Below are 17,209 nucleotides of genomic sequence, written 5' to 3'. Positions count from 1 at the left end.
CAAAACCTCTTTATGATTCTCGGTCTGACCGATACTCCACTTTCGGTCCTACCGAGATCATTAAGTTGATCTAGGTTTTCGATCTCGGTGCAACCGATTTGAACCTTTCGGTCACACCGAGTTTCAGTAACTGCACGCAGTTATGAATCTCGGTGCCACCGAGTCGTTCCACTCGGTCACACCGACAGGGTCGGGCTATATATAGTCACGGGCAAAATTTGGAAATTTCTCCGAACCCCTTCGCCCACGCGATAGCCTGCTCTGCCCTCGTGGTCTCCGGATCGTCTTCTCGCCGCCAGCCGCCTCCAGTCGCTGGTCTCCGTCGCCGTCAACGGGAATTCTGCCCCACCGTTGCCGCCGTAGCAAGTCCCCGCCGAACTAGGTATGGACTTGATCTTTGTGCTATTCCTCAATCTGATTCCTAGCACATTGTGATCATATTGATTCTAGCCACGTTTGATAAACTTCTATCCAGTCAAAACGCTCATAGATTAGGTTTGATTCGAAAATTCTAGGTTTAGGTTTCCGCCGAAACTATCTCGGACCCACCGAGTTGAAAAACTCGGTCCCACCGATTTGGCTTATGCCATTGCACAAGTGAGACTCGGTCTGACCGAGAATTACTTATCGGTGTGACCAATTTTTGAACTCAGTGAAACCCTAGCAGTCTCGGTGCCACTGAATTTGACTCGGTCCTACCGAGTTCACTAGTTTAGGTTCCAAAACTGCTTCGGTATCACCGAGTTTGAAAATCGGTAGATCCGAGATGATTTCAGTGGGAAACTAAAACTAAGTTTTTGGATCATTCTTTTGCAAAAATCTCTGCATTTTGTGATGCTCATCTTTTCTATCTCATCTATAATCTATTCACAGGGTCTGCAGTCAGTTTGTAGCATGTCTGATCAAAGTGATAGCCAAAACATGTCAGAGCAGCAAGTAGTGATGAGTGAGGGCACTAGTCCCTCCAGTTCATCTGATGAAGGCAGCAGGAGCACTCCTAGTAACTTGCCAAAGGCTGCCACGAGACAAAGGAAGAAGAGGACTTCAGATTCCGAAGATGAAGACTATGTGGCAGAGGAAGAGGCCACTTCCAAGAGAGTTGAGCCAGCTCAAGGCACTAAGCCAGGCCTGAAAATCAAAAGGCCAGCAGGCAGGCAGCCCATGTCAAAAGCAAGAGCCTCAACTGAGAAGCCCACTCCTCAAGAGCCAGTTGCTGCAGAAGGCAAGAAAAGAAAGAAAAGGGTGAAGAAGACTGTGGCTAGAGTGCTTGGCAAAGCTTCCATCATGGAAGAGGAAGAGGAAGAAGAGGTAGCTGCACCAGCACCCAAGGCACCCAAGCTGATGGGTGATGCCATAAGGTCAGGGGCTACTGCATCTAAGCCCAAAGCTGCCTCCAAGCCAAAACCAAAGAGGAATACAAGGAGCATTCCTGCAGCTGAGAAGAACAAGGCCCCAGTGCCTGAGACTGTTGCTGAAGAAGAGGAAGAGAATGTCCTGAGAAAGCTAAAGCCCAATATCCCAGACCACAACGATGCTCATCCTGTGGCTGAGGATATGAAGCTCAGGAGAGATTCAGGGCTGAGAAAGTGGAGAGAAGCAGACCCATATGCTTCAAGGAGAAGGACTGCTGTGGACTACAGATTTCACACCAAGGAGCAGCAAGATTTCTATGAGACTGTTTTGCTTGATAAGAAGCCAATAGTTTGTGATATGAGATGGGTTGACTGGCAGTACATCAAGGACAATGAGGAGCACTATCCTGGAGTGCAAGATAGCTTCATAGCTTGTGGAGTAGCTGACTTTGTTGGGCAGAAGCTCACAAAGTGGAATGAGGAACTGATCATGCAATTCTACTCCACGGCACACTTTTATCCAGATGGGAGGATCACATGGATGTCTGAGGGTACAAGGTACCAATCCACAATGGCTGAGTGGGCACAGATCATTAATGCCCCAGAGGAGCAAGATGATGACTTGGATATCTATGCCAAGAAGAAGATGGACCATAACTCCATGTCCAATATGTACAAGGAAATTCCCAATGAAGCTCTTGACACCTTCAAATTTGGGTCTGTGCATTACCTTCTGTCAGGACTGCCTACGATCAATTGGATACTAAGGCACACCTTACTGCCCAAGTCTGGAGATCACAAGATGATCAGAGGCCATGCTATCAACTTGCTACATGTGTTTGATGTGCCTCAGAAGTTCAAGGTGATGAGCCTCATAGTGGAAACAATCAAGAGGACTGCAGCAGACCAGAAGAGGAGCTGCGGATATGCCCCTCAGATTCAGGAGCTCATCAACTCCAAGATGGGCATGGGCATATATTTATTGGACAAGGAACATTTGCCCATCCGTCCAGATTTTGAGAACAATGAAGTTGTGATGACTGAGAACGAGCCATCGTCTGCACAAGCATATGCAAAGAAGGAGAAGGCAAGGAAGGAGAAAGCTGCCAAGATGCCTACTCAAGAGGAGGCATCTGAATACTTCATGAAGACCAAACAAGAGCAGCTTGGTTACTTGATTGCATCCACGCTGAGGATTGAGCAAAGTCTGGCCACCCTCACTCAGAATCAGCAGAGCCTAGAGAGAATCATGGAACAAAAGTTCTATGACTTGGATGTCAAAGTAACGGAAGTTCAGTCTGCAGTGGAGCAGCTCCAGGAGGACATGCAGGAGAGGAGAGGCAGGACTACCACTCATGCCTTTTCCAGAGTGCCACGAGGCCCGAGGTCATCTGCCGTGCCAGTAGCTGACACCAGAGCCACCACTTCAGCACCAGCTACAGCCTCAGCTCCAGCGTCTACTTCAGCTCCAACTCCAGCGTCTACTTCGGCATCTATCGAAGCCTTCGTCCTTGGAGTGATCCGGACTCCACCATCACCTGAAGATCAAGCCTGAGCGTCGATCTAGTGCTATGCATTTTCTAGGAACTTTTTGGTAACTTGTTGCCAAAGGGGGAGAAGATGTATAGATCATAGGCTTCGAGAGAGAGAGTGTTGCTTTTCTCTCTTGCTTTATTTGGTGGTTTTTCGAACTTGTTTGCTTTTGAGTGCTTGAGATACTACGTCATTATTTGTGAGACATTGATGATCATGTGTTTGATCATAAGCTACACTTAATGCTTGCTTAATGCTATTATCTTATCTATCTTATGTGATCATTCATTATTCTTGGTGATGAGTGCATGTATTTCATTCTTATCATTTTAAGCGCTCCACCAAGATGTATGTGACATGGAAGAGTAACCCATGACTCTAACTCTTTGTGCATTTGCAGTCCAAAGCAAATTTTAAATATGCACAAATTTAGGGGGAGCTCTTTACTTATCACATACTTCTCAAAGCGACGATATATTTCATGATTATTATCTTTTGTCGAAGCTTTGATCTATATGTTGTCATCAATTACCAAAAAGGGGGAGATTGAAAGTGCAACTATCCCTAGGTGGTTTTGGTAATTCATAACAACATATAGCTCATTGAGCTAATGCTATTCCAAGATGATTATTTCAGGAAAGCTCAATGATTGGCATGGCATGGATGTGAAAGTGGAACCCTCAAAATGCTAAGGACAAAGGATTGGCTCAAGCTCAAAAGCTCAAGACTCTTCATTTTATATTTTAGTGATCCAAGATCACATTGAGTCTTTAGGAAAAGCCAATACTATAAGGAGGGATGAGGTGTTGCTTAATGAGCCTCTTGCTTCATGTGCTTAGTGATATGCTCCAAAACCCTCAACTACTTTCCCATATCCACATATGACCTAAACCCTAAGCCAAACTCGGTCCTACCGATTCTTCCTATCCGGCGCCACCGAGTTTCACTTGTCATTAGCCACCTGCCAAACCCTAGCAATTCGGTTCTACCGATAAGGAATCTCGCGTCTCACCGAGATGGGATTGCAAACTCTCTGTTTCCCTTTCGTAACTTTTCGGTCCCACCGAAAGAGCGAATCGGTCCCACCGAGATTGCAATGTAAACTCAGTGTTTCCCCTTTGTAACTTTTCGGTCTCACCGAGTTCCACTCGGTCTCACCGAAAGAGCAAATCGGTCCCACCGAGTTTGCCTGACCAACTCTCTGGTTAGCTAATTACCAAATTCGGTCTCACCGAGTTTGTGTAATCGGTCTCACCGAGATTACGTTATGCCCAAACCCTAACCATATCGGTCCTACCGAGTTGCATGTCAGTCCCACCGAAAATCTCTAACGGTCACTAGGTTTACATTTTCGGTCCGACCGAGATCATTGATTCGGTCCCACCGAGATTGGAAAACTGTGTAACGGTTGGATTTTGTGTGGAGGCTATATATACCCCTCCAACTCCTCTTCATTCGACGAGAGAGCCATCAGAACACACACCACCATCCAACTCATATGTTCTGAGAAAGAACCACCTACTCATGTGGTTGAGACCAAGACTTCCATTCCACCATATGAATCTTGATCTCTAGCCTTCCCAAGTTGCTTTCCACTCAAATCTTCTTTCCACCAAATCCAAATCCTATGAGAGAGAGTTGAGTGTTGGGGAGACTCATTTGAAGCACAAGAGCAAGGAAGTTCATACCTACACACCATTTGTTACTTCTTGAGAGTGTGTCTCCTAGATTGGCTAGTGTCACTTGGGAGCCTCCGACAAGATTGTGGAGTTGAACCAAAGAGTTTGTAAGGGCAAGGAGATCGCCTACTTCGTGAAGATCTACCGCTAGTGAAGGCAAGTCCTGTGTGGGCGATGGCCATGGTGGGATAGACAAGGGTGCTTCTTCGTGGACCCTTTGTGGGTGGTTGCTTCTTCGTGGACTTCGTGGGTGGAGCTGTGGACCGCGCAACCGTTGCCCTTGGGTGGAGCCCTGTGTGGACTCGCGCAACCGTTACCCTTCGTGGGTTGAAGTCTCCATCAACGTGGATGTAGGATAGCACCACCTATCCGAACCACGGGAAAAACATCCGTGTCTCCAATAGCGTTTGAATTCTCCAAACCCTTCCCTTTACATTCTTGCAAGTTGCATGCTTTACTTTCCGCTGCCATATACTCTTTGCATGCTTGCTTGAATTGTGTGATGATTGCTTGACTTGTCCTATAATTAGCTAAAATCTGCCAAGAACTAAAATTGGGAAAAGGTTAAGTTTTTATTTGGTCAAGTAGTCTAATCACCCCCCCTCTAGACATACTTTCGATCCTACAACTTCATACAAGAGTCATGGTGATCTTCACCTTTTCTTCTTACATTTTATCCTTCAGCAAGAACTATGTGTTGGAAAGATCCTGATATATATAGCTAATTAGATGTGAGCTTTCATGAACTATTATTGTTGACATTACCCTTGAGGTAAAAGGTTGGGAGGCAAAACTATAAGCCCCTATCTTTCTCTGTGTCCGATTAAAACTTCATACCCATAAATATAGCGTGAGTGTTAGCAATTGTGAAAGACTAAATGATAGTTGAGTATGCGGACTTGCTGAAAAGCTCTTATATTGAATCTTTACGATGTTATGATAAATTGCAATTGCTTTCATGACTGAGATTATAGTTTGTTAGTTTTCAATGAAGTTTCTGTTTCATACTTGAAATTGTTAATGAATTGTTACTTTAGCATAAGAAATCATATGACAATATATATATATATATTGTTGTTCTAAGAATGATCATGATGCCCTCATGTCCGTATTTTATTTTATCGACACCTTGATCTCTAAACACGTGCACATATTTTTCGATATCGGCTTCTGCTTGAGGACAAGAGAGGTCTAAGCTTGGGGGAGTTGATACGTCCTTTTTGCATCATGCTTTTATATCGATATTTATTTCATTATGGGCTGTTATTACACATTATGTCACAATACTTATGCCTATTCTCCCTTATTTTACAAGGTTTACACGAAGAGGGAGAATGCCGACAGCTGGAATTCTGGGCTGGAAAAGGAGCAAATAATAGAGACCTATTCTGCACAACTCCAAAAGTCTTGAAACTCCACGGGAGTCAAATTTTAGAATATTTAAAAAATATTGGGCGAAGGAAGCACCAGAGGGGGGCCACCCACCATCCACGAGGGTGGGGGCGCGCCCCCTGTCTCGTGGGCCCCCTAGCAGGCCTTCGGTGCCCATCTTTGGCTATATGAAGTCTTTTGCCCTGGAAAAATCATAAGCAAGCTCTCGGGACAAAAATCCGCCGCCACGAGGCGAAACCTTGGCGGAACCAATCTAGGGCTTCGGTGGGGCTGTTCTGCCGAGGAAACATCCCTCCAGGAGGGGGAAATCGTCACCATCGATCCTCTCATCGGGAGTGGGTCAATCTCCATCAATAACTTCATTAGCACCATCTCATCTCAAACCCTAGTTCATCTCTTGTATCCAATCTTTGTCCCAAAACCTCAGATTGGTACCTGTGGGTTGCCAGTAGTGTTGATTACTCCTTGTAGTTGATGCTAGTTAGTTTATTCGGTGGAAGATCATATGTTCAGATCCTTTATGCATATTAATACCCCTATGATTATGAACATGAATATGATTTGTGAGTAGTTACGTTTGTTCCTGAGGACATGGGAGAAGTCTTGCTATAAGTAGTCATGTGAATTTGGTACTCGTTCGATATTTTGATGAGATGTATATTGTCTCTCCTCTAGTGGTGTCATGTGAACGTCGACTACATGACACTTCACCATTGTTGGGGCCTAGGGGAAGGCATTGGGGAGTAATAAGTAGATGATGGGTTGCTAGAGTGACAGAAGTTTAAACCCTAGTTTATGTGTTGCTTCGTAAGGGGCTGATTTGGATCCATATGTTTCATGCTATGGTTAGATTTACCTTAATACTTTTTTGTAGTTGCGGATTCTTGCAAGAGGGTAATCATAAGTGGGATGCTTGTCCAAGTAAGAGCAGTACCCAAGCACCGGTCCACCCACATATCAAATTATCAAAGTAACGAACGCGAATCATATGAGTGTGATGAAAACTAGCTTGACGATAATTCCCATGTGTCCTCGGGAGCGCTTTCCTTTATATAAGAGTTTGTCCAGGCTTATCCTTTGCTACAAAAAGGATTGGGCCATCTTGTTGCACCTTATTTACCTTTATTACTTGTTACCCGTTACAAATTACCTTATCACAAAACTATCTGTTACCGATAATTTCAGTGCTTGCAGAGAATACCTTACTAAAAACTGCTTATCATTTCCTTCTGCTCCTCGTTGGGTTTGACACTCTTACTTATCGAAAGGACTACGATAGATCCCCTATACTTGTGGGTCATAAAGTACTGCTATGGGTCCACAGGATGGACCGGCGTGCCCTAGGGGGCGCCCCGGGGTTGTGGGCCCTGGGTGGCTCACCTCTGGTATTTCTTGACATTGATATTTATTTATATATTCCACAAAAATTCTATGTAAAGTTTTGTCCAATTCCGATAACCTTTTATTTCTACAAAAAAATAACACCATGGTAGTTGTGTCGAAAACAACGTCAGAACAGATTAGTTTCATTCAAATCATGTAAATTAGAGATCAAAACAAGAGAAAAAGTGTTTGAAAAAGTAGATATGATGGAGACGTATCAACCCCCCAAGCTTAACTCATTGCTTGTCCTTAAACAATTCAGTTGACAAACTGAAAGTGATAAATAATTTTTTTACAAACTCATTTGATTTTGTTGATGTATATAAGCTTAACTAGTAATCAAGTTTTCAGCAAAGATAATGAAGTAAACAAATATATGATAACACTAGAACCCATATTTACTCATATCAATAAACAATTGACTAGCGAGCAATAATACTATATCTCAAGTATCAACACTTTGTCAAAGTAATCATGATACAATATGATAGGGTGGTATCTCGCTAGCATTTTCGGAGACCGTAAAACATAAATGCAAAACACCTCTGAAGCTCAAGCAGCGATTAAACATTATAATTTAGGGTAGAAGACATCCAATCATGTTCACACCCAACATTAATTATACCAAATTCATGCCAAAATAAGAATGACAACAGCGCTCTCAAAGTTGCTGCTTGAATGAGAAGGTAATGAATCATTAATAAATTAAAAGATAGGCCCTTCGTAGAGGGGTGTAGGGATTTGCTTATGGTGATGTACTTGCTGAGTCCAAAAGACTTACCCGTGCCACAATAACCCTAGGTGCAAGTACATGTTCAGGTAAAGCTTTGCTCTAAGTCGAGAGCACGAAACGTTTTACATGGATTTCTTCTTCGATGAAGACTTGTAGAGATGAGGATCCTGACCGATAGCCTGGAACCCGTTAGTTATGTGACGTTTGCTTATGTTCTAGCCTCGTTAAGCAACATTGACTCTTATTCGTATTCGAACCCGTGTTCTTATTCTTCCGCTGCATGTTGTAATGTTGGGTCATGTAACCTCTGTTTGGTGTACAACTATGTTATCATATTGACAAATATTTGCCCTATTGTTCATTCATATTCAATCTATCTTGTTTAGTTGTACTTGTTGTGATGTTCTATCATTGTTCACCGGCATATGATAGTGCGTGTATGTTATGGAGCCACATGCCGAGGCGACCAATATGCACTTCTAGCCTTATTAGTGAGGATTGCAAACTCTTCATTGAGACTAGGATCACAGGTTGGGGGTTACATAAAGATTGTCCGAGATATATCTATCTGGTCTTCAAGAGGGACCAAACTCTAGTATTGTGGTTGTCTTGAGGAATGAGTAGGCAATCTGACCTACACAGATCGAGAGTGTCGGGCTCGCAGCCTAGGGAGGACATTGTGCAGCGTCTGTTGAGGTCAAGGGCATGCGACCTCGGGTGTCGCAGCCCGAGGAAGGCGGTTCGACAGACCCTAGGAGGGTTCTCAAACCGCTGCCATCGACGGTGTCTTGTGGCAAACCCTGGGAAGGCCAGGGACAACGCCGCTGCGCACGGAGATCCAGCGGCCACACCTTCACCCGGGGAGCGAGCGAGTAGTCAGCCTCGTTTCTTTTCTTTGGGGATGGATTGGTGTGTGTGTGGGGGGGGGGGGGGGGGGGGGGGGGGGATAGGAGCCGTGAGCTTGAAATGACTGACATTGAAAATGCAGTAATAATAGCACCGCAGCGGAGTCAAAACGCGCGGGGAGGGGGGTAATTGATATGATTTGTTATAAACACTAATTAATGAAGGACATTTATGAATATCTCTAATATCAAACGCTATCCATATCAAAAATATCCTGGAGAGATTTCTGGAATAAATTCAGGAGATATTTGAAGCACGGTCTACAAGATATCAGATTCTCCTTTTTTTTACAGTAGGAAAGAGATGATAATTCGTTTGGTGCCGGTTTATGTGGTTTCCTTGTCTAGAGAGTGAGAGGGAGAGAAGTGCGTGGCCTTAGTTTAGGGAGGAACCAGTTAAGGTGTACTACTACGTATGTGCAAATTACTCGGTCCCATTTGATTAAATATAAGAACCAATTGTGTACAGCACATGTCAAAAAAAAAAAAATTGTGCACAGCAGATCGGCTGTTTGGTCCACTGCTTTTACCTTCTGTATGTATGGAGGGTCCGGACTGGAGTGCTTATTTTGTTTGCGAGCCAATCAATGGTGGGCGTATGTCACCTAGGGTCGCACGACGACGTTCCTGATCAACTGACTAATCCGTTATTATATTTCTGTAGCATTTTGCTTCTTTTAAGGGCAAAGTCTGCGTGCTAGTCCGAGATGCCAAATCGCCGATGAAGTCTAGCACCACCTTCGCAGTAGAGATCCAGCAAGATGCCGTGGACGCCGCCGACAAGCCGGATGGCGGCGTGCCCCGGCCGTCTCGGGTCCGCCATCTCGCTCTTCTCACCGCCACCTTCTGCGCACTGGTCTTCTACGCGCACTACGGCGTACCAGGCAGCATGGCGTCCGCCCTGTTTAAGCCACCCGTCACCGTTTCATCCCTTCCCTCGCTAGCCAGCATCACCATCGACCAAAACTCCGGACGGGCGGAGCAGCCGGTGATGGTGAGTGAGGGACATGCACCGCTCACTCCTCAGGCGACAGTGCTCCAGGCCACTCGGAGCACGGCGGTGCCGGCGCCGACGCGGACGCCGTCCGACCATTGCGATGGGCGGTACATCTACATGTACGACATGCCGCCGCGCTTCAACGTCGACCTCCTCCGAGACTGCGGCAAGGGCAGGCTCCACCCGTGGTTGGACATGTGCCCGTACGTGGCCAACGACGGCATGGGCCAGCCGCTGGCGGACGACGGGGGCGTCTTCCCCGGCCGTGGCTGGTACTCCACCGACCAGTTCATGCTCGACCTCATCTTCCACGCGCGGATGAAGCGCTACGAGTGCCTGACCAAGGATCCCTCCCTCGCCGCCGCCGTCTTCGTCCCCTTCTACGCCGGCCTCGAATCCGGGAGGTACCTCTATAATTACAGCATCTCGACGCGAGACGCGCTCCAGCTCGACGCCATCGACTGGCTGGTGCGTCGCCCCGAGTGGCGGGCCATGGGGGGCCGTGACCACTTCTTGGTGGCTGGCCGGACCACGTGGGAATTCCGGCGGGAGGCCGACGTCGACGAGCTGTGGGGCACCAAGCTGCTCACGTACCCGGCCGTCGAGAACATGACGGCCTTCGTCCTGGAGACATCCCCGTTGACTCGGAGCAACTTCGCGGTACCCTACCCGACGTACTTCCATCCTGAGGCCGCCGCCGATGTGCTCGCCTGGCAAGAGAGACTTCGGAAGGTGAGGCGGAGGTGGCTCTTCTCCTTCGCCGGCGCCCCACGCCCCGGCAGCAAGAAAACCGTCCGCGCGCAGATCATCAGGCAGTGCCGCGCGTCCAGCCTGTGCAACCTCTTCCACTGCGGCGGCGTCATCGGTGGCGGTGCGGCCGACTGCAACTCGCCAGCAGGCGTCATGCGCGTCTTCGAGACGTCGGATTTCTGCCTGGAGCCGCGCGGGGACACGGCGACGCGGCGGTCAACGTTCGACGCCATCCTTGCCGGCTGCATCCCGGTCTTCTTCCACCCCGGGTCGGCGTACACTCAGTACACGCTGCACTTTCCGAGGGACCACGGGAGGTACTCGGTGCTCATCCCGCACGCCGGCGTTGCCGCGGGGAACGTGAGCATGGAGGAGACCCTGAGGAAGATCCCGCCGGAGGAGGTGAGGAGGATGCGGGAGGAGGTGGTCCGGCTCATCCCGAGGGTGGTGTACGCGGACCCCAGGTCCCGGCGCGTGGGCTTCAGGGACGCGTTCGATGTCGCGCTGGAGGCCGTCATCGGTCGGGTGGCGAAGCGGCGGCGGGGCGAGGCCGCCGGCCGGTAGAAGTGGCACTAGTCGCCATCGACGGTTGTGCACGCTATTGTGCCGTGCTGAATTGAGTCCAACAATTTCAGGATTACGTGCGCTAGTGGAACGACTTTTCCCTTTCTGGTTTCGTGCCTGGAGTTCCGGATCGGGTCGTTACCGTGTAATCAGCGAAGCTTTTTTTTAAGCAACCATATATTTCATTAGACTGTTCACAGAGATTACACATATGGTCATCATACGAGACACAAATGCTTGTCAAGCAACTTTGCACAAAAAATTCCACAAGAGAGCAACCATATATTTCACGCAACTTTGTTTGAGCACGAAAAAAATGCTAGGGAAATGATCGGCCGACCGGCCTCGTGCTTCGCCGGCAGGTCGCTCCCACGGACGCCAAGAGTCTGGCAGGGCCACGTACGTGGGCGGCTTCTTCAGATTTTTCTGTCCCTCGCTCATTCTACAATTGTTCTTTCGAAATAGACTTCCGCTCTGCTTTATGTATAAAGCAAAGATCATAAATACATAGTGATGAAAATTTTTCAAACAAAATAAGACTTAAAAAAAATGGACAATATACATAGGTCGAAACACAACTACGTCGAGCAGAAAATAGGAAGAACTAAGACCACACTAGCAACTACCAACAACACATGGACTCCCTGGCAATGCCCTCAAGAAGTAAAACGACGCAAAGCATGGTCAGTGCCGCGTCCGACAGAGTGGACAAAGGTTTTCACCTGGAACTCTGGCAGGGGAAGCGAGATACGGCAACGTCCTCATGAGGAAAGCGGCACCCACGGGCGTTGTTGTTGTCGGCGCCGAAGCACAGAGCTTTCGCTCAGTTGCTTTCACTACAAAATCTGCTCGTTTTAGTAACAAAAACCCTGGTGACGAATCAAAACACGTCGCCTAAAATAATTTTCTATGGCGGCCAACCGTCATCAGCCTTTTCCCTCCTGGGTAGCCCCTTGGATGCGTTGGTGATGTTTTGGCCTTGTTTTAGGCGACACATTTGACAGTCACTATGCATGTTCATATTCTACGCTGATTTATGGCGTAACAGAAAATGATCGGTGGGTTGGGGAAGGTTAAAAAATGTTCGATGGCAGTGAAAACAAAGTTTTGAGTTTTATATAATGGACATTAGTTGAGATGATTGTGGTGAAATCCATTAATTTTTTCGTCATGCTATCATTTTACTGAACTATAAGATGAAATATTAATTCTCAAATAAAGCATGAACATGAAAATATGATCACAAAGCATAATATAACATTAACAGTTCAGGCATCGAACAATCAACAAACATTTGGTACATCAACAACGTCATTTCCAAAAGTATCGCACATCATGAGTAGGAGGGTTCGAGCATCAACATGAAGTGCTTCAACAACATAAACTACTCTTCATCAGATTTTTTAGATAACACAAATTGTTCACGCATGGGTTTGACGAAGAGGATAACCTCACCACCTCCATGGTGGATCACGAAGAGCAGCCTATCTCCAACTGCCAATTTGTACAAGGAAAGTAAATCCTTTCGGTCATCCGGTACGATGAGGCATCCATCTTTTTTTGGCGTCGAGTATATCGACTATATGCCAGTATCAGGATAGATAATAATTCTCATTTCAACATATCGATCCATCTGATCAGGCAGAACACGGCTGGGGAGTCTCTGTTGCAAAAACACAACTGTTACATGGTATGATGGCATATTTTGAATAACAACAGTTGTACTATGAACGGTGAAACAAATAAATTATTACCGACAGTTTCTTCTTTACGTTGGTCTCGATCAGTGATGTGAACTGGGGTCCCGATCTTTCGATGAGATGAGGTAACTATGATTTTAGAGGATTTGACCCTCACGATCAGGCTACCAACCATACAGGGGAAACATAGACGACTGATATCCATGGCAATCCTTGAACCAACTCCAAGGTGTTATCGACCGAGCCAACGACGCAATCGACCTATCCATGAAGGATTTTTCCTACAGGCTAATCGAAAAACACGCAAGAAAATAATAGCCAAGCAATTTGAAATTACGAATATGCTACCTGGAATAAATCTCACAAGATGGGGTTCCGATAGGATATCTTGACGGTTGCACTTGCCGCTATGAGCGAAGACAGATGAAAGTAGCAATAGCTAAACTTCTCTAAACAAAACCTGAGTCTAAACCCTAACACATGACGACTATTTATTGAACGTCGCCAGGCCCAAGACATTTCAATGGACTTCCTGACCTCAACTTAGTCCTTGGGTCTATACAAGCCCACCAACCCCCACGTCTCAAAAAAAAGCTGATACGTCTCCAACACATATTTATTTTTTTGTTTCACGTTATTATATTATTGATTTTAGAAGTTTTGTGTGCAATTTTATATTATTTTTAGAACTAATCTATTAACTCAGTGCTCAGGGTCAATTCCTGTTTTCTGCCTGTTTTTGGCTTTTCAGGAAATCAATACCAAACGAAGTCCAAACACGATAAAACTTTATGATGATTTTTTCTGAACCAGAAGGGATCCTAAGAGACTAGGGAGGACAAGAGGGGAGCTACGTGAGGGCCACAAGCTCACTAGACGCGCCCTGCGCGCCTTGGGTAGGGGTGCGCGCCCCATGGGCTTGTGCTCCCCTAAGGCATCGTCTCGCGTTGATTCTAATTCCCCAAAATCACATATATTCCAAAATAAATCTCCGTAAATTTTTATCGCGTTTGGACTACGTTTGATATGGATATTCCGCGAAACAAAAAACATGCAACAAACAGAAACTGACACTGGGCACTGGATCAATATGTTAGTCCCAAAAATAATATAAAATGTTGCCAAAAGTATATGAAAGTTGTAGAATATTGGCATGAAACAATAAAAAATTATAGATACTCCAGAGACGTATCATTATCCATTTTTCTCTTTGAGCCTGGGTGGAGCTTTCCTCATGATAACTAGCCTACTCCAGCTCACTAGGCGAATCCAGTGGTTTCTCGAGGGTGCCTTTCAACCATTCCAGCGAGAGGTACATTGAAGTCTTGAGGTGTAGTCTTGAATGTTTCTAAATTTATAACACTATCACAACTCCCATGTATGACTTAACCAATCCCCGTCTACTAGAGCATATCAATATAATAAATCATCGTTTCCCGGACATTGTTAACATGGGTGTGGGGTTTTCCTACCTCATGATACTACTCAAGAACCAATTTCAATGTTACCTACTTTCATGCATGGTGAAAAGTTGAATCTAATGCAATAAAAATCATGGGTATTGCTAAAAATATGATCAACTTGACTTGCCTTGATGATGTCCTTCAAATTCTAGGGAGTGGTAATAGCAAGCTTCGCACTCTGGATAATCTAACGAAGCAAACAATTGCATACATAAGCAAACACTCATACCAGGGCATCAACAAGTAATTTAACATGCATTACATGGAGAAAACCAAAAGTAAATCCAAAATAAACACAAAGACCAATTCAAAGTAATCTCTAGAAAACACTTTGGAAAACTTCAATAGTTGCAAAAAAATAGTTTTCTGTAGTAAATCTATTTTTAAGAGAAATAAGACTAAAATTATATTAATTAAACAGAAAGAATTTCACTCAAAGTTCTATTAGCAAAAAGAATCAATTTAATTGCTATTATAAAACCCTAGTTATGATCTATACAAGTTTAATACAAAACAATATCAAAAATGATTTTAATTAATAATAAAATTGTCTACTGTAGTCTAACAGAAACATATTATAATTTTTAAAAACTGACAAAAAGAAAATATTAAAAAAAATTAAAACAAATAGTTTATGAATAAAACAAATCCACAGTCAAAATAGTACTTTTTTTATTTAGATCATTTTTAAATTATTCCAAACATAATTTGTGACACCTTAGTGGATAGGCAATAGATCTAGTGACAAATTGCAAAAAGAATTACTCAAACCCCTATTTTTAAATAAAAGTCATTAGCAAATTAAGGTTTAAAGCAAATCTGTTCAATTTCAAATTGAAAAAGTTAAAACATGAAATATTTTTGGATCTACAGAAACTACATAATTTCCTGAAGGTAATGCAAAAAAGAATTATTCAAAAATATTTAAAACTCTAAAAGATATGAAGAAACTAAAACTGAAACTAAATCTGTTTTAAAACAGAAACTGAAAAAAAATCTAAAATGCTAAGGACCGCCAAGGGACACGTGGTGCGATTAGATTGGCTAACGGGTGTGCGTTGCGGAGCTAAACGAGCGGACGACCTATGCATAACAGAAAATGTTTTGGGGAAAATAAAACAAAACAATCTAATCTTGGTTGTACGGTTTGGATCTAACTGTGGTGGGGCTCTGGTGGCTTGCAGCGGCAGTGGAGATATCCGGCGACAGTGTTCGGGTGGTGGAGCCGGCGGCGGCTCCGGTGTCGTTAGGGGTTAAGGAAGACATCGGGGAAGCATAGTCGACGACGGCAGTGATGATGGTAACAACGGCGAGGCTCGGGGGTGGCTAGAAGGGGTGGGCGAGCTCAATGATGGCGACAGGGTGCTGCGACATTCGGGAACTATGACGAGTGATTACCGCGAGATAAGGGGGTCAGGTTTGGGGATTTAGGGCGGAATGGGCAAGGGAGGGACGGTTTATATAGGGGGTGTGCCGTGGAGGAGGGGGCGAGCTCAAAATGGAAGGGAAGCGCGGCGGGTTCCGGTTCCGGTGATGCTCCCATGATGAAAGGGAAGGAGAGCAAGGGGTGATATGATCGGTCGGTGGGGTCCACATGCCAGAGAAAGGGGTCGGTAAGGGGATCAGGTGGCTAGATCTGAAAGGATTCGGTGGGGCGAGGGCTAGCTGGGCCGGCAGGCGCTAAGTGGGCTTCAGTCATTCTAAAAAAAGAAAAAGGCCTTTTTGTTTTATAATAAAGATAAAACAACAAGTAAAATAGAAGACAATAAAATAAATTTGCCATAGGCAATATATACATATATTCTTAGAATAAATCAAAGAAAAACATGAACTTTTTTCATAGGCAAATAAAATACTTTACAAAAATATATTTTTGGGGGGAATTCCAAATAAAAGGGGAATTTGATTTTTGAAACCTATTCCAAATTCCATTTCCAAATGTATTTCCAAATTTCCTCCAACTTTTGAAGGGTCATGTTCCTCCTCTATTATTTGGGCCAGGGAATTTTGACTAGATTCACACTCAAATTTGAAAAGGATTCAAATGAAATTCAATGAACTTAAAATTCAAAAGGCACTCAATGCAAAGGATGATGATGATAGATTCTTAACTATTTGTAAAACATTCCAAATGCAAATTTGGGATGTTACAAACCTACCCACTTTAAGATGAATCTAGCCCTCGAGATTCGGGATGGTTAGCAAAAAGGTGCAGGTGGTCTCATCGGAGGTCTTCTTCTCGTTCCGAGGTGGCTTCCTCCTCGGTGTGGTGACTCCACTGAACCTTGCAAAACTCAAGGATCATGCTGTGGGTAACTGTTGGGGATATGACTATCAGATATGACCCGCCCAGGAGGGGCCGGGTCATCCATTATGACAGTTCATCTAAATGAAGCCCAAGAATATACTGAAGATGGTGGTTCATAGATAGGGTTGTTAAAAGGCCCAAGTCTGGGGGCGGCTTGAGGCCCATAAGTGTAAACCACCATGTATATGTAAACTTGTATTGTAAGGCATGTAAGATAAGTCACCGAGCCGGACAAGTTTGTATGAGCCGGCCGGGACTCTGTAGGACGCAGGGCGTCAACCCATGTATATAATGGGACGATCTGACAGTGGCTTAGGGCAAGAAACAACAAATTGAAAGCCAGGCAAAGCGTGTTTGCTCCCTGGTAATCGAAACCCTAGCAATACCACCTCAAACTTGAGTAGGCCTTTACATTCACCGCAAGGGGCCGAACCAGTATAAACTCTCAGC

General features: G+C 45.0%; 1 protein-coding gene across 1 annotated transcript; it reads left to right on the top strand.

Annotated features, from left to right (window-relative positions):
- The first annotated feature begins 9,534 nt into the window (after positions 1-9,534).
- LOC125532511 (xyloglucan galactosyltransferase KATAMARI1 homolog) lies at positions 9,535-11,521 on the top strand. Its single transcript, XM_048696557.1, has one exon. It carries the CDS (start codon positions 9,699-9,701, stop codon positions 11,286-11,288), a length of 1,590 nt encoding a protein of 529 aa, XP_048552514.1. The 5' UTR covers positions 9,535-9,698; the 3' UTR covers positions 11,289-11,521.
- Positions 11,522-17,209: the final 5,688 nt, after the last annotated feature.

Source organism: Triticum urartu, chromosome 1 (genome assembly GCF_003073215.2).
Source record: "Triticum urartu cultivar G1812 chromosome 1, Tu2.1, whole genome shotgun sequence".
Classification (NCBI taxonomy): domain Eukaryota; kingdom Viridiplantae; phylum Streptophyta; class Magnoliopsida; order Poales; family Poaceae; genus Triticum; species Triticum urartu.
This window is presented reverse-complemented; position numbering and strand designations above follow the sequence as displayed.

What these genes read in the sequence shown, in the direction of transcription:
- LOC125532511 (XM_048696557.1), top strand. Translation starts at nt 9,699, where the DNA reads ATGAAGTCTAGCACCACCTTCGCAGTAGAGATCCAGCAAGATGCCGTG.